This window comes from Sycon ciliatum, chromosome 1, assembly GCF_964019385.1.
Source record: "Sycon ciliatum chromosome 1, ocSycCili1.1, whole genome shotgun sequence".
Taxonomy (NCBI): Eukaryota; Metazoa; Porifera; class Calcarea; order Leucosolenida; family Sycettidae; genus Sycon; species Sycon ciliatum.
In genome coordinates, this window is record NC_088643.1 from 66,481,757 (window position 1) to 66,500,112 (window position 18,356).

At 48.9% G+C, this 18,356-nt stretch overlaps 1 protein-coding gene and 1 non-coding gene across 2 annotated transcripts; one reads left to right on the forward strand and one right to left on the reverse strand.

Annotated features, from left to right (window-relative positions):
• The first annotated feature begins 39 nt into the window (after positions 1–39).
• LOC135804967 (uncharacterized) lies at positions 40–18,349 on the forward strand. The gene is made up of 24 exons (XM_065318947.1): positions 40–137; positions 700–766; positions 2,072–2,156; positions 2,794–2,880; positions 3,618–3,715; positions 5,503–5,610; positions 6,065–6,146; positions 6,594–6,655; positions 7,159–7,271; positions 8,194–8,342; positions 9,012–9,074; positions 9,575–9,649; positions 9,929–9,977; positions 10,339–10,410; positions 10,693–10,882; positions 11,299–11,552; positions 12,039–12,229; positions 12,598–12,675; positions 13,948–13,978; positions 14,310–14,404; positions 15,425–15,476; positions 15,873–15,985; positions 17,140–17,405; positions 17,842–18,349. The coding sequence occupies exons 2-24, from the start codon at positions 754–756 to the stop codon at positions 17,910–17,912; spliced, it is 2,397 nt and encodes a 798-aa protein (XP_065175019.1). The 5' UTR covers positions 40–137; positions 700–753; the 3' UTR covers positions 17,913–18,349.
• Positions 13,189–13,261, reverse strand: Trnar-acg (transfer RNA arginine (anticodon ACG)). Its single transcript has one exon. It is a non-coding gene; the product is annotated as a tRNA-Arg (tRNA).
• Positions 18,350–18,356: the final 7 nt, after the last annotated feature.

The following is an 18,356-nucleotide window of genomic DNA, read 5'->3' on the forward strand; positions in this document are numbered from 1 at the left end:
CGTACATGCATGTATGTATGTGTACATGTGATACAGGCTGCACGTGAAGTTGCGACAACTGTGACAGCGGCTTGGCAGTCCCGGCTTGCTCGGCGTGGCTAGCTGCTGACCGCTCTTTCTGTACGTCTTGACTTCAGGTGGGTAAACCATGTTGATATCATGCTGGAACCATGTTGATACCGTCGGCTGGCAGCAACCTGGTACTAGTGAGTGTTAGAACGGTTCTTACGTGCTGTAGTGCTGCGAGGGGCTAGAGTCCAGATGCATGTATAAGCCAAACATGAACATGGTTAAGCTGTGCTGTAGTGCTGCGAGGGGCTAGAGTCCAGATGCATGATGTATAAGCCAAACATGAACATTGTTTAAAAGCTGTATAGCAGCACTGCGGAACATACATGAAATCGTGTATGACGCCCGGCGTCCAATATCATTGGAGAGAAAAAGTAGAATGCCGCACTGTGAGAAATGCTTAGTGCTTATAGACGAGATCCCCCTCTCTTGGAAAGAGCCTTGGACATGGCAGCAAGGGCATTAAAATTTGACTGTCAATCAGTGGGCATACTTAGGAAGCACTCTTGGTGTAGCGCGGCGTACGCCCCTGCTTACCATTCACCCTGTGCATCAAACTGTGATGTGCTACTCGCTATATACTGTCGTGGTCACATGCTATTGGTATATGTGCTTTGCCGTCCTCTTCAGCCACACCAGCTAAGTACACATGACTGGTGTGTGGTGCAGCGATATATACCTCCCATGCTTATCGATGGTAAGGCGTTGGATACCGGTGAACGGATGATCTCAAATTACGTTTCCATAACAGTAGATTGCGTACCCGCAGCAGCGATTTATGACTATAGCATGATTGTAGAAGCATGGCTGTGTGCATGTGGACCATTATGATTGTGTATTGACCCTCATTTTAGACCCCCCCCCCAGTAGACCAGTGTAGAGTGGACTACGTTGGATGGCGATATATACGCACGTGTATGCCTTTGAGATGCGAGACGATTGTGGTTATGCCGCATGTACGTTGGCCATCGTCTCTTGCAATCGTGGTTAGGTTGTATAGCCTGATGTTAGCACAGAGCTCAGTGTAACCTTCATGTGCCTCACTGTGACCTGTCCTATTCTCTGCAATGTACCGTAAAGTCCGCTGCAAACGCCCACCCCATTTTTGCAAGATCTGCTGGCCTGTACACACTGACCCCATGCACTGTCACCCCTACTGTACGAAAGTGCATATCACACCGTAGTGCGAAGAGGGCTTTGCTACGGTAAACTATGTCCACTTTCCTGGTTTCAAAATATCTTTGGGCACTAGCTACGAGCTAGCTCCTAGTGATTTTATGATGATGGTTGTTTTATGGCGCAAATCCAAACAGGAGTTTCTTCCGAATAACAAGGTAGCGAAGAACAGAGTATTGCAGGAACCTTAATACACTTCTGGCGGTGTTTGAAGCCATCATTTCCAAATCACGCATTGCACAAAGGCAAGGGTTTTTCTCGAGCACTTCAGAGTTTTCAACAAGTTAGCAGCGACTTTGTACATGTAGCTTCTGTGACATCCCCCCTGTTCGACTTGCAACTGCAATACTGCGACAGGTCAAGTCGTTGAATGACGCCTCGTCGGAACAATCACCATTCCGTTCTGAAAGCGCGACATCGTGGCAATGCAGAAATTTCGTGATTTGAAAACCAGATTGACTCTGGGGCATCACCACATGGACAACAAAGTAATAACGAAGACGACTCATTTATCGTATGAAAGGAAATCTTGACAGAAGTTTATCTTTGCAGCAAGATAATGACAATCGCTTTTGTACAACCTACTGCCAGTAGTACTGGTAAGACATAGGCAGTTTGTAGACATTACAGTCGCTCTCGTACGCATTCGACCTTCATGCCAGTTGTTTACAACTATATTGACCTGAAAAAGACGAAAATAGTATGGACCCGCTGGGGTGGGCGTTTGCAGCGAAGTGGGCGTTTGCAGCGGACTTTACAGTACATCTTTATTGCCCCCCCCCCATGGTGTTCTTATGGTTTCTGGTTTGCTCTACGACTACCTCAGATCGCCCATGCTGCATAAAAGTGTATGTTTGCGTCACCTCGTTCGACCCGCTGAAGATCTACCTGTATGGCGATGGACTTGTCAGGTACGGAGTGTGCATGGATAGCGCCGCAGGTACAAATCACTGCTATTGTGTGACACTACATGCATGAGTGAGTGTGTCAGTGGTGTTACATGAGCCAAGTCAGTTGCCTACTGTGTACTACATATATACGATAGTCCAGGAATGTGCCTGAGACGGTCTCTATCATTTAGTACAGGCCCGGAGCCAGCTCCTGAGGGGTGGTATGGGCTCCAAGTCAGCTGCAGGACCGATGTATTTTCCCATGCCCAATTTCAAAATCCTGGAAGGATGCATCTCTAGCTCTATGCTGCATCATATCTGTTTGTTTCAGCTACACATTCCTCTAGCAACACTGAGATGCTGGTGGCAGCTAGCGTAGCAGACCTCACTGGACAAGAAGAGCAGTTTAGGACTTCGGGGAGAGACTCTAGTGAGGTGTACAAGAGGATAGCGTGTTACTAGTACTTGCAGATAATCAAATTGCACGCGGAGCAGCCCATGGACGCTGGAATTGGTAAAAACTGGCCGCACCAGCCGTACAAGTGGCGTCGGCCCGGTAGTAGAGTTATTACACATGACGGTTGACCTCACAGCGGCTGCGCTAACACAACACACCCTGTTGCATGTGTGTTCTGTTTCTTGTCTATTGTCCCCCCAGCTTCCAGACTGATGACGAGGAGTCTGGCAAGAAGCGTTCACTGCTGACAAACTATTCCCTCAACCTGATCAACAAGGATTTTGTACAGTGCGTCACTGCTACACTACAGTCACACATAACTGCCTACCTGGGTTTGCACTCACACCATGTTGAGTAGTACTATGGCCAGGCTGTGTCATCTCCCTGGTTGCTATGAACCCAGGGGCGTGCTTGGCGAGGGGCAAAGGGGGCAAGTGCACCCCCCCCCCAAATATTTCGACCGGGGGTTTTGAAAAGTCACCAATGTATTGCGGAAAGCCCGACCTCGCGGGAGCACATCCTGCACCTGTGTCTTGTACATTGTACTAGTAAGTTGTAGTGCAGTAGGGGCCTGGTGCGCGGCCTACATGCAGCCAGGCAGTCCCGTACGTACAGCCTGTCAAGTGTCATATCAGATTGCACGACATCGCGAAAGGATGCGACCACAGTGGCACACGAACGTCAGCGCTGGCTTGAAAGGAAAGAGAATGGAAGGGAAGGCACAGTGCCGTCGACGGCCGGATTGGTTTTTAAACATTTGTAAAGTTTTCATCCTTTATTTTTTTTAAATTGATAAAAATTGTAACAGTAATAATGACGTCACATGTACAAATATCTGATGATGTCACCGGTACAACCTTTTGAAAATTGCTGTTGTCTGGAAGTGGTGCACCCCCCCCCCCCCCCCCCCCCTGGAAGGGGAGCCGAGCACGCCCCTGGAACCCCTGATCATGATGTGTATGGTAAACTACGATGACGTGCTGCCCATGGGTTTGCTCTTCGCTATGCTCTTGTTGTGATGGCAGCTGGCACAGTGGTGAGGGAATACAGGACTTTGGTGAGGACACGTGGACGTTTGGAGCACTACTTCGCTATCTGTGCAGAAGCAATGTGGATGTGGCTGGTAAGCCGTGTAGAAAGGGATGATTCCTATGTTTAGTTTTAGCCTTCCCATCCAATGTTGTATGGTGAAATCCATTCGCTCAAAAGGTGTGTGCATGCGTTACTTTTGTTTTAGCCATGGCTGACCCTTATGCAGTACTGTAGATAGCTTAAAGTGCCCATTTGATTTATACCTTCTATCATTACAACCCGCGTATCACTACAGGCAATAGTTGACTACAGTGCGCGCGCATGTACACGCACACACAGACAGACAGACACACACACACACAGACACACACGGCGTGATGTACATGTATGTGAGCGCCGATAGCTGATCACTCCAGCACCGTGGCACCGCACCATACAGCATACTGCAGATCTACTTTGACTACGCATCAGAAACACTTCCAGTGGTAAGAGGATATGTGAAGCACGGCTCGCTTGACTGTACATGGCTCCTTTTCAAGGCAACAGTGCTGGTCATTCTGGACTTGAAATCATTACACTTTGAAGTGACTTCAAAGTACACTAAACAGCACATGTGTGCATGCATCGCACACTCCTCCTCTCCCTGACTTCTTTTCTCTCCCAAATTATGATGCCAAGCATGGGATGGGCTTTATGCATGCTTCCTTTTGATTGCGGTAGTAGAATTTCACATGCAGTGCATTGCTTGCAGTGCATTGCTTGCAGTGCATTGCTTGCAGTGCATTGCTTGCAGTGCATTGCTTGCAGTGCATTGCTTGCAGTGCATTGCTTGCAGTGCATTGCTTGCAGTGCATTGCTTGCAGTGCATTGCTTGCAGTGCATTGCTTGCAGTGCATTGCTTGCAGTGCATTGCTTGCAGTGCATTGCTTGCAGTGCATTGCTTGCAGTGCATTGCTTGCAGTGCATTGCTTGCAGTGCATTGCTTGCAGTGCATTGCTTGCAGTGCATTGCTTGCAGTGCATTGCTTGCAGTGCATTGCTTGCAGTGCATTGCTTGCAGTGCATTGCTTGCAGTGCATTGCTTGCAGTGCATTGCTTGCAGTGCATTGCTTGCAGTGCATTGCTTGCAGTGCATTGCTTGCAGTGCATTGCTTGCAGTGCATTGCTTGCAGTGCATTGCTTGCAGTGCATTGCTTGCAGTGCATTGCTTGCAGTGCATTGCTTGCAGTGCATTGCTTGCAGTGCATTGCTTGCAGTGCATTGCTTGCAGTGCATTGCTTGCAGTGCATTGCTTGCAGTGCATTGCTTGCAGTGCATTGCTTGCAGTGCATTGCTTGCAGTGCATTGCTTGCAGTGCATTGCTTGCAGTGCATTGCTTGCAGTGCATTGCTTGCAGTGCATTGCTTGCAGTGCATTGCTTGCAGTGCATTGCTTGCAGTGCATTGCTTGCAGTGCATTGCTTGCAGTGCATTGCTTGCAGTGCATTGCTTGCAGTGCATTGCTTGCAGTGCATTGCTTGCAGTGCATTGCTTGCAGTGCATTGCTTGCAGTGCATTGCTTGCAGTGCATTGCTTGCAGTGCATTGCTTGCAGTGCATTGCTTGCAGTGCATTGCTTGCAGTGCATTGCTTGCAGTGCATTGCTTGCAGTGCATTGCTTGCAGTGCATTGCTTGCAGTGCATTGCTTGCAGTGCATTGCTTGCAGTGCATTGCTTGCAGTGCATTGCTTGCAGTGCATTGCTTGCAGTGCATTGCTTGCAGTGCATTGCTTGCAGTGCATTGCTTGCAGTGCATTGCTTGCAGTGCATTGCTTGCAGTGCATTGCTTGCAGTGCATTGCTTGCAGTGCATTGCTTGCGCAACTATGGTCTTCTATTGCAGGATTGGTCTTGCAGATTGAAGACGTCGTCATCAGAGCCCTGCTATGTTGCCAATCGCCAATAGCTGCCGCAACACGATCCTCGGAGAAGCATCGCGGTAACTGTTTTGGTGAGGTCGTACTTTAGTCATTCATGCGAGTGTTGTGCACAGGAACTCACCCCGGCATCTGACATTTCCAGCGGCCAGTATCGGCCAGTGAACTCCGACCACTTCCGCTTGAGAACCATGCGGTCATGAGTGGCACACTGGGTAGATACGTCGTGGACTAAGCTAGGTTTCATGACAGCAGGGTGTCAAAGGATGCTCGACTCAAGGTGCGATAAGGGAACTGCACCCGGCATGATTGGATTTCACTAATCAGCATTGTTAAGTACAAGTAAATGTATCAAATTATGGCCACATTCTATTCTGCTCACAGTTTTCCAGGCACTTGCGTGCTCATGCACCTTAGACTTCTAGCGTTGACGCAGACCATGTGATGGGTTCTATTTGCACTTCTCTTGAACCATCCCGTGCTCATAATGGCATTTTGGGTGCTGTCGGCCACTTGTTCATTGTCCAGAACTATTCGAAGCCCAGCTGCTTGTTGATAGTTGTCTAAAACCTTGGCTGCTGAAGGTCAAAGGTACTCCTTGCTTTGACAGGTATGGATTCTTTTTGATTATGGGCAAGGCCCATTAGTTATGTGGTTTGGCAACTCGTGTAACAAATACAGAGCCATTGACTCGTTTTGCATACCATGTCCAGCCAAAGACTTATCTTGTATTGCCACATTACCGTGTAGTATTTGTGCTCCGCCCATACAACACAGCAACAACAACAGAGTTGCATAGCCAGTGACTTGCAATGTGACCAATGGATGGCTGAGCCAGGAGAAGAGAGAGGCTATGATGGGAGAAGAATGGGGTGGTGGGAGGGGCATATTGCGGTGTAAGACGGCTGCCCTCCTGAAGTGATGTACGTTATCCCGGTGTGGTCCATCATGCATCGGTTTGATTGTGGCCTCTTCAATAATCAAACTACAGACGATGAGGGCCACACATCCTGACCTCACTTGCATGTGTGTGTGTGTGTGTTTGCCCGGTTTCAAGTACTTGTCCAATAGAGAAGCGAATCAAATCCAACCTGCTTGCAGATCTGCTCAGCTTAGTTGGTAAGAGACCACCAATGCATTGCAGCATTGCCAAATGGAGATTGACAGCATCATGGTGTTGGTCTGTGTTAGGTCAGTGTGTGTCAGAGGTGACTGCATGTAGCGGAACACCGTCTCACAGCGGTGCCAGATGGGATGCGATCAATACTTTTTATTGTAGCCGGGCTTCAGTCCACTGAGTACATCAGTTCCTTCTCTTGCCACTGCATAACGTTACACTGCGTACGCTGTTGTATGTTTCTTACTGATTTCATGCATGACTGACAAGGAGCGTGGAGAGACTCTATTCAGTCCATTGCAGCCATTTGTTGGATTTTTCTAAATACTCTGATCAGGTAATTTAACTCCTTGTGTGCAATCCCTTGCATGTAGACATTCAACTGTCAGTGGGCACAAAGCTCACTGATTGCCTGCATTCTGTATACAATCATGGCATTGCCATGATTACCAGCAGTGTGCCGGTATTGACCTGGTACCATTTTCTCCTGCACTACATGTACTAGGTCTCCAGGCGTTTAAGCCGAGAGAGCAGTTTGACGTGTTCAACCCCTGGCAGCCAGAAGTGTACAGCTGGGATCCCAAGCAGTCGAGTAAACCTACGCCATTATTACGCCCGGTAAGCAAGAGAGTTTTCCGTACTGTACTGCTGATGTGAATATGTTAATTCCCGTAGCTATGCAGAAGACGTTACTTCAGTAACGTCTGGCGCTAGCCAGGGTCCAGACAGCTTGAATTCAATTGTTCTGCATTCTGGTACATGACTTAGGGCTAGTCAATATAACAGTTCATTTAACGCAGCAGTCAGTAGTCTACTAGTATATTTGACGGTCTATTGCACATGTACGTCCACATGATGTCGTATCAAAGAATTTTTTTAGCCTAAAGCATCAAAGTCAGAGTACTCCAGCCGTGAGAAACGTAGCGAGCTTTACACTCTAATGTATCAGTGACTAATACATGTCATGAGCTTTACACTCTAATGTATCAGTGACTAATACATGTCATGAGCTTTACACTCTAATGTATCAGTGACTAATACATGTCATGAGCTTTACACTCTAATGTAGTGGTGTGCACGGGTAGTCGGGTACCCGTGCTACCCGTGAGGACCTCGGGTAGACGGGTACCGAATCGTACCCGAAAACCCGAAGTCGCAGATGACATCATGTAGAAAGAGAGAGAGAGAGAGAGAGAGGTCTACAGTGCACGTGTACAAATAACTCACGCATGTCTACCCAGTGTGAAAGGGAAGGGGCCGGTGTGCATTGTGGTCGTACCATGGAAACATTACCCGATCGGGTACCCGTGCTACCCGTGGAAAACTACCCGGACCCGATACCCGAAGAAAATGCTACCCGACTCAGCCCTACTCTAATGTATCAGTGACTAATACATGTCGTGCCTTCGGAATGCGCACCAATGTCTTCCTCCTGCTGTGCACATTGGCAATGATCTCCTCCAACACTCTGTGCTGACCAGCTGTAATGTTCGAATTTCCCACTATCTCCGTATGACATACCCTTGCGATGGGCTCACAGGAAACTGGCACCTCGTTCTATGCGGGCCGCACGGCCGATGGGTCTCCGTCAGATCTGCCCAACGTGCTGACCATGACAGACCAAGAGGTAAAGCGAAGCGGTGGATTTCAGCGTATTCTCCCCTCACAGCACAGCTGGAAGCTTTACGGGTAAGATCTACCGTGAGCGAAGCACTACTAACAGGCCAGCTGGGTTGGTGCAACGTGTGCACTCTTGGGAAGGAACAATGCACTATAGAGGTATACACGTGAAGCGCAGCACATGTGAAGTACAGTGAAACCTGGGAAATGCACTCCGGCCCAGGGCCGGCAATGCCCTTGCTTCAACAGTGTATTCACGTTTAGAGGTTGAAAATGCACCGGCTTGTTTGGGCTGGGAATTCTGGGTCCTTAAACTGGGCGTCCTGTAGGACAAGTTCCCGGTACCGTGCAGCAATCAAGGCCGCACAACTGTGCTACCTACCGGTAGTGACTATGTGCGGAATCAGGGCCGGGATCAGGGCCGGGAATTGTTGCTGATGAAAGACTGTTCTACTAGTAATACAGTCTAGTAACGTTATTTGCTTCATCACTACCCGCTCACCATTCCCCATCACCTCCGTTCCACTCCATGCCTTTAATACCGGGCTCTTGCCCACCTGTGCCTTTGCTCTTCTTGTAGTGAGTTGCTATCCGCGTGGCACTGTTCCTGATGGTGCCATCCAGTAAATCAAACTGTCCCTTCCTCGTCAGGCATTTACATGTACAAGGCGTACTCTACTGATAGATGACCCCACACATGCTATCCTGGTCTGCTGCTGTTGCTTGCATACAAACTAGGCCCCTGCTGGATCAGACAACGGATTGGAGTTATCGACTGCACAAACACTGCTATCCTTACAGGTGAGATGCGACCGACTGCTCGGTATAATATGTGTGTGTGCGGGGGAGGGGCTGCCAGGATAATATCCGTGTCTGATAATCAATACGGCTACACCGTGAGATGACAGCAGATTGGTGCAAGGGGGGGGGGGGGCTGCCGGGATGTGCATATCTGTGTCTGATCTGAATTTGATGGGGTATGCAGGGCCGGCGCCACTGGTACGGCCGGTACGGCCATGGCCGTACCAACTTCCCAAAAAGTCGGTCCACGTGGAACGTCCAAAACCGGGGAGAAAAAGTTTCGATGTATGATTTTGTACAGGGAGTCGCCCAGAGGGCAGGATTTGCCGTCTAAATTCCAAATATGTTCTGGGGGAGGACCCCCAGACCCCCTTAAAGAGACCCCCTTAAAGATGGCTCTTCGGCCACACCGCTCCGCGGAAGCTGCCTCCGGCCCTGGTATGTCCATCATTGTTAGCAGTAATTTGTCTGGCTACTTTGTGTACATCTGTTTATCACAGCATGGAAGATGCTGATCGATGTGAGCCGGGTCAATCAGATGATGAGGGATGTCTTAGAGTTCTGCAACACTTGCAGTACGTACCCGTGTCATGTGCATGTCTTACTATGGATGTGTCTCCAACGACTCTCCATGGACGTGTGTCTACTGATGTATGCCTGTGGATGAATGTCTGTGCGGATGTATGTTCATGGTCTGGCCAGTGTGCACCTCTACATCACCCACCGAGGCCCTAAGCCCTATACAGCTGCACTGATAAATGCAGTCCTTAGGTGTTTTGCACCTGCAAGCCAGCACTGAGCAATGTTGTGAGATAGCTGTCGTGACTTTTCAGTCCACGTATGTCCGTGTACAGATCCATCAGCAAACAGTGTGAGAATGCGTCACGGGAGGAGAGGAAGAGAGTGAGTCGCTGACCGTTTTGATGTAAAATAGATACAAATACAGGTACTGCCTTGAGCGTCCCCCCCCCCCCCCCACACACACACACTGCCAATTCTCTTTCATTCCCCCTACACCATTTCCACCTCAAGTTGTAACTATGCTTGTTGTGTTTGTAGCTCATAGCATCCTGTTCTTCTCTAATCGTGACATTGCCTAACAACTTGACGATTGGGAAATCCTCCTCCTTCTCCTCCTTCTCCTCAGTCTGATCCTCAATATATCCCTCCTCATCTCTGCATCGTCGTCGTCCTCCGACTCCTCGTCTACTGAATGTTAGTTGGTTTTCCGGCCGATCGTTTTTCTTTCTTCTGCTACATGTAGATCTGGTCAGAGTCTAGCTACTACTCCATTCTGCAGAGGTTGCCACGCTACATGGACACCACACCATGTCATGTAAGTGACACCAATCATACTCTGGGCACAGCATGTAGCATGGGTCGTGGCGTAAGCTCATCGTCACGCAACCATCTATCAGACAATGCTAAAACATGTGTTCATTGGGTAACCCGACCGACCGTCTGAAATCTAGGCCGACTTGAATTGTGTCGGTCACCTGTGCATTACGTCTTATTCTAACATAATTCAGTATGGATCGATGCATGGGTGCATTGTAAAACTGTTTCTTTACAGCCTATGATAGTATCTGTGTAACTGATGTACTGTCGTCCTCCGCAGAGCACCACTCCTCAGCATCCACTCAACACTGGCTTCGTTCTGTTCAAGCAGCAGTTTTCCCATGCGGGACCATTGCTGCTGACAACAAGCAGCGTACCCAGCGTGGCTAGCCTAGTTCGCTACATGCGTCAGACTGTCATCCATGTGCACGGGGATGTGTGCTTGCGCCATCGGCCTAGCGACAATGCAGGTAAAGTGGCAATGATGTCTGAAATATGGGAATGGTAAAGGTGGCCCATGGTTAAGTTCTCACCAGCATAGGTGTTACGAGTCCTTTGTATCAATGCGCTTGACGTGGTGAGAGTGGTGCTCATCTCCTCTTCCTTGTTGTGAAACATTCCTACCCGTGCAACTCTTTCCAACTGTAGAGCCTGCCGCTCTGAACCCTCGCTGATCCAATGGCTCAATGGTAGTTAAGCTGTTCAGGAGAAGCGTCCTCCTGTCTTTGCATGAGCAGCGATAGTACGTACAGCCTTACAGCCTATCTCATGAGTCATGTCCCTCTCATGTGCCCCTCCTGCCCCTCCTGTAGCAGTAGCAATGCTAATTATCATGTCAGCAGGGTAACCACATGCCTTTTTTCAATGTCTTTTACACCCGGTGCAGGACACGGGAATGAACACCGCATAGAGCGTGCACGTGGATACGTGAAGTGTCCCAGAATACCACCTCGAGAACGTCAGATGCTGACGACGGGAGGCGCCGGCAGCAGCAAGGCACACTTCAATTCAGCTGCTCAGCTCCCCGCTAGGGGTGGAAGAGGTGATTTGCTTTCAGCGCAGTGCTTGGCCATGCATGGATATGACAATACAGCATTGCTGGCTGTGTTGAATGCCGGATGCTTGCCTAGTCAAACTGGGGTGAGTGGTTGTACCAGTGTGCCTTCTAGATAAAACAAATATGGCCATGATACATGATGGACATTAATGGGGTAAAATGGCTCTAAATGCGATCAATGCATTCATCAGATTCTGTTCAGGTAGGTCCTTTGTTAATGAGATCATTAACCCCTAGAATAGCTCTAATGGGCCCCAATTCTCTCTGTTTCTGTCTGTCTGTCTATCTGTCTGTCTGTCTGTCTGTCTGTATGTATGTATGTATGTCTCTCCTCTCTCTGTCTCTCCGTCTCTCTCCGACTCTCTCTCCCGGCTTCTTGATGCATGAAGTAGGTACTAACGTCGAGACCATTGGTCGGCAGAGCCTGCAGTACCCCATTGCCGCCATTGCCTTGCATTGCAGCCCCACTTAGCCAATGCCTTATTAGGCTGCTGTCTTTGTCACTTCCTCTTCTCTTTTTTTTACGAATTGGCTGCGGGATTTTCAAATTGTTCTTTGCACTGGTTCAGGATTTAGGACTGGTTTCTTCATCAATTCAAAACCAGGAAGGCAAATCAAGTGGCAGTAGTAATGATGCAACCGAGCTACCAGCACTCGACATTCGACGTCCACACTTACAGTCACAAGCTAGCTTGAAAGACAGTTGGTATCGAGATGTGCGTGATCTGGTCCTGGGACATGGAGAGGTCAGCCTGCTGGGGTAAGGACGAGGCTGGCAAGGGCTTGCGTGTATGTGTGCCGTCCATAGTTGTTATGTGTGTGTGGGCATGAGCACATACGCCAGGCGAGACTGCAACTCTGCAAGTTAGTTTGACAAGCTGTGTAGTTTATATCACGCATAACTATGTCTTGCCGTGATGCAGTTCGAGACTGCAGTCGCAGAGCATGACCCGTAGAAACTAATGAAAATGGCGAAAAAAATTCCGTTCTCCCACTCTCATGTGACTGGGCTATATATAGTACACACAGTCATTATCATACCGATTTGATTTGGGGTATTGTCTAATCCAAAAACACCTGTTCACCTGTTCAGTCTGGCTCTGGCTTGTGTGCTTGTGTACAATGCAGTGAGCTTCAAGGTCGGCGGGTACTATCAACATTCTTGAAGCGCGTACACCAGCGAATACAGGAGACTCCGCATAGTCGGTAAGAGTTGTTCAGGTGCCGGACGTACATAATACTACCATCTATTTCTTAGACACAGCTGCCGGAATAGTGCTCAACGCGATGGGCACAGAGGCTCTCACGCACATAGAAAAGTGCTCAATGCGATGGGCAAAACAGAGCTCTCATACAGTCGCGCTCAATGCGCTGGCCGGCACAGAGCTTTCAGCATAATTCATGCAAGACAAGACCAATCAGGAATGATCAGCTTGCTACTGTGCCCATGACGATCTTCGGGTACAGATGGCTGCCAGGGGACTGGCATAACTGTTAGGCTTGACACTCAGAGTAGCAACGTAATCCTGAGTGAGTGTGTGGCTTGCACGTATTCAATTCTAACTGTTCCTTTCTTTGTGGACCAAATCATCAAAGTCCCCATGATGGAGGGTGGGAAAGTGTAACTGAACTATTTTTGGATCTACCGTGGTGACGGTCTGGCAGGATCTTTGCTGCACATGTACTGGACCTTGGTTGGATTTCAGAGTAAAAAAAAAGCGACCACGCCAGGATTCGAACCTGGAATCTCCTGATTCGTAGTCAGGCGCCTTATCCGTTGGGCCACGCGGCCAGTCACAAGCTTTGATGCATAGCATGCTGTGTTGTTCACTGTAAATGAGCTTTTTCAAACCCGATGATTTGGGCTGACTAGCGGTCTTTCATAGGGCAGAACAACAAGTACAGCAGGTGGGCAAATGCTTGCTTGATCACAACGTGAAAAGGCACCTATTGAATTGTATTGCATTGTCTATTAAAATTCAGTTTACGGATTCTCCAGAGGTATTGCTCGCGGTCCGACAGCAAGTATATGTAATTGCTGGGCACCATCCATTTTTACACGTACTTGAACAAGTAGGAACATGGGTACTGTGGGTGACCAGTAGTGGTGGGCTGGTAGCTAGTCACGGTAGTCGTTAGTGTCGTGTTTTGTAGTAGATCTGCAGGTTTTCTTTTCAATTCTTACCTGGGTTTGGGGGAACAGTGGAACTCCACTCGCCACATATTCTGCTTTGTCTTGGCTTGCCTATCCCAGTCATGCGCCCATTGCTCCCTGGGACTGAATACAAGTATGATCCAGCCAAGTTTCAGAAAATCACCAGGATGTTGTAGTGCGATTTTGACCTCAGATACCATGCATTCCTTTGGGATGCTTTTTGCGTTGGAGCATTTTCTCGTTGAATCGTGGTTGAGGTTTTACCTGACTGGCCGGGTAGGCTGATCAGTGTGAGCTGGTATTACTTTGCTGTTTGCCTGCAGGCGCAACCGGCCACGGCTCGCACAAACAGTGGTAAGTCTGTACCATGTGCCGATGGCCTGTCTTGGAGAGACAGTGCTTACCTGACGCACGACTGATTTTCATCCATCGGTCTTCCCTGCTTCTCCTTTCTCCTACATGTATCTGCTTCACTGCACTGACGCTGCTCCAGTCAGCTTGTACTGCTTGGCTCAACTGTACATTCACACTTGCACAGTGAACATGATCAAGGTGAAAACTTTGCTTGCACGCATTGCCACGACCACCATTAAGTTACTACAAGTAGCACCAGGGTTCAGCCTGTCCGTCATCTACTAGTATGCGTGGCTGTGTTGTATTTCTGCTCGCCTGTTGTACGGTGCAGGAGAGTTTGCATCTCTTTCTCAAGCAAGCTTCACTTCACTTTGAGCCGCCAACGGGCGTGCGCTATCCCAGCATGGACTTGTCACTGCAAATGCGGTAAGTCACGGAGGGGTCTCACTACTATGTTTCTGTGAGCGAAACACACTTGCCCTTGCAGGAAGAGAACACATGTACAGTGGACTCGTAAAACACTGCGTGGACACAACCCACCATCAGCTGGCAAATGAAATGTCAATAGACAATACTGTGTACACTGTACACTGTACAGGAACTATCAGCTATACAGTACTTGAAGCACCCAAGACAAGTAGCCTGGCCTGGCAAAGAACGTAACACATGGCCTGCAATCGACCGAGTGACTGGAGTGATTACCGCTGTTCGACTTGCCCATGGCTGCTGCTCCAGATGTTCTGTCACTCTCGTTCTGGGAGGACAATATCATAGTCGAACACCCCCCCCCCCCCCCCCCAAATCACTGCCAGTGGCATCCACCTGTCCAGTGGCACAAACGATTCCCATGGAGATGTGTGCGCGTGACGAGCAGTATAGGAAGTATTGGCATATGACCCATGATATCTAATTGGCAAATGAACGATACAACAGTGCCGCTAAACGAAATCCGATTGTGTAAGTCAAGTTTGTGCCATGCCGCACCAGTTCATCATCCCAGTGTTCGCAGCGGTCCAGGGCTGCACAGCGCCCGGTGTGGCATGGACTGGCTTGATCCTGTTTCACCATCAGTTGAGCAGCATTGTGCAGTGTACAGTGTACGGTGTGGCATGGACTGGCTTGATCCTGTTTCACCATCAGTTGAGCAGCATTGTGCAGTGTACAGTGTACGGTGTGGCATGGACTGGCTTGATCCTGTTTCACCATCAGTTGAGCAGCATTGTGCAGTGTACAGTGTACGGTGTGGCATGGACTGGCTTGATCCTGTTTCACCATCAGTTGAGCAGCATTGTACAGTGTACAGTGTACAATGGTGTACAGTGTACAGTGTACAATGGTGTACAGGGTACGGGAATGACTGTTCACGTTACCACTCACCTGGGACAACACTTGGAAGCAATACGAACTCAGACCTTTGATTACTTGATTTGTTTGATCTGGGTGCAGGCTCAAGTGCAGCACTGGACAGCTGCTCCTTCTCATCAAGCGCTTTGACAGGGTACGGTTGCCAGGATCCCGATTGTTTGAGGTGCTGCTAGAATAGCTCAATGCAAGTTTGTTTCCAGAGGCACACTTGTGCAGATACAAGCAGTGAGCCGTGATGGCTACCGGAGCAGCCGTGGAGCGCATAATTGCACATTTATGCGTTGTGCATTGTGTATGTATCATGGTAATCAGGTTACTAGCGGTGAATGAATGTTTTGACAAAGTGACAGACTTGTTTTGGAGGAAGAAAACTCCACGAGTGGCAGTCACTGCAGCTGAACCGCAGCAATATGCGTTTCAAATGGGAACAAGTTGGATCCATGATCACACTGATCCATGGAAAACCAGAGGTGGGGATTTCACCTGCCATTACTATGCTGGGTCTGTTGCGTTGTTGCTAACTTGACAGGAGATAGAAAGGCTTTCCGTACCAGACGAGCTGGAGGACCGTGAACGACTGGCCGGTCAGGACATGGACCACAAGTTTGCTGTTGGCTTTGAGGAATTCTTGAACAGGGCGACGTAAGCAGCCAGTCACGCCATGCATGATTGCAAGAGTGCATGTTGGAACTCAACAGCCATAACCATGCCTATTACAGACAGTGTATTGCATGTGGAGGGCATCAAAATAGGGACAATATCGATTGTCCCTTTCCCAGCATCAGAAAAGTGTACCCCACTCTATCACTCAGCGTGAATGCGTGCCACACAGCCAGGTCAGCACGGTTCAATGTTGCGCATCAGACAGTCAACATCCAGTGGACTCTTAAAATGCCACAAAGTGACAACTTTACATCGTACATGTACCAACCTACATGTACGTCACCCCAATTTCTAGAGCACATGGGTTGAAGTCACCCGCAACTCATCTCTACCTACATCTCTACAAATCGGCTGTGTTTGCTTGCGTTTCAGTTATCTACAAATCGGCTGTGTTTGCTTGCGTTTCAATTATCAAGATCTGAACACTCCCATCAGAAGCTGAATACCACCCTTACTGCCCATACATGTATGACCACTTGCCGTCTTGCACTCAGACTGCCGTTCCCATCACTTGCCGTCCTGCACTCAGACTGCCGTTCCCGTCACTTGCCGTCTTGCACTCAGACTGCCGTTCCCATGCCAAATGGCACACCGCCCTCACGGCTCGGGTTGAAAACACTGGAAAACGAACTTGACAAGAACTTTCACCAAAAAGGATACGAGAGAACAATGTGGTGTCCTTGTGCTTTGTGGACGTCCTTGAAGCGATGGTTTTGGACTGCAATTCAACTGTTCAAAAATCATGGCACCACGAATGCTGAGCGCTACAACGTAGTGGAAAACGCTGCTCCATGGCAACAAGGATGTGTCACGTATGCACCACGGAGCCGCATAGGATCTCAGCTCTTAGGTCACGCCATTAAGACGTTCATTTTGTCACTTTTTGATCTACAGATTTCAGTAGAAACTATTTCTTTTGGTACACACTCACTCACTCACTCTCTGTCTCTCTGTCTGTCTGTCTGTCTCTGTCTGTCTCTCTCTCACTCCCTCTCTCTCTCTCTCACACACGCACACACACACACACACACACACACACACGCACGCACACACACACACACACTCTCTCTCTCTCTCTCTCTCTCTCTCTCTCTCTCCTGCATGCCACGTTGCCATGCACTTTGTAATCTCAGGGAGGTTGATCTGCGGAGGGTACTGATGATGTTCATGGTGGACAACCCAGATGGCTTTCACTCTTTCCTCGCGCCATTGGACTTAGTGTACAGCATGAAGCCAACAGCTGCATCTCATCAACCAGACAGGGTGCCGATGTGGAAACCATCGCAACTTCGTAGAGCACTGAGCCCAATACACTGGCCGGCAGCACACCACTGCATAGACTTCGGTGGCGCTACGGAACACAAGAAGCGTCCTAAGAGGCTGCGGCGTGGACAGCATGGTAAATTGGTAATAATTATGATGCTGTAGTAGTCCACTACACATGAAAATTGAAAAGCATGTCCACACGCTTGCGGGTTAGGGTGGTATTCCCTCACTTTTAAAAATCAAGCAGGTCAGGTTATCTATCAGTGCATCATGGCTGGTAACAGTTCTACATTGCAACAGAGACTTTCGACCAGGGAGCAGTAAAATACGACGGTATGTTATAATTTTACTTGAAGTACTACAATACTCCCTGCTTTCGACTGATTACTATCCTAGTATTAGTGCTCACTGTCTGTCTGTCTGTCTCTGCCTGCCTGTCTGTCTCTTTCTGTGTGTGTGTGTGTGTGTGTGTGTGTGTGTGTGTGTGTGTGTGTGTGTGTGTGTGTGTGTGCGTGCGTGTGTGTGCGTGTGTGCGTGCGTGCGTGTCTCTGTATCTCTTGACTGGACAGTACGTTTCAATCTTGATAGTAAACCACCGACAGTTGAAGCTCCCAGACTGCACCGACCGAATTTGCCCTAAACGTCACCTCCACCATCAGCCCAAGATGTTGACTTGCCGTCGCAGCTGACTACAGAAAGAAGACACATGTAAGCTATCAGGACCGCACACACTGCGCTCGTGGATCTTGGCCGCGAGACAACTGCTCATGGAACAACGTTGACGCACGGAATCATTGGAAGGTGGCACATAAAGCTAAAGATGCAGAGCGCTGCCAAACCCAACCATAACCGAAAGCGGGGCAAAGATGAACCGGACAATGATAGGCCCATGCATGTCACGTTCTTTTCCCGCGGGACGTCTATTCAAAGCTCAAACTGATAGCTACACATGACACGCTGATGAAGAACCACTTCAGTACATATATGACAGTTACGCACATGTTTGCTCTTGAGCAACAATTCTAAGGTTTGCATCTGCCAGTGCTGTCACATTACATCATATCATTAGGTCGTTGAACGTCTC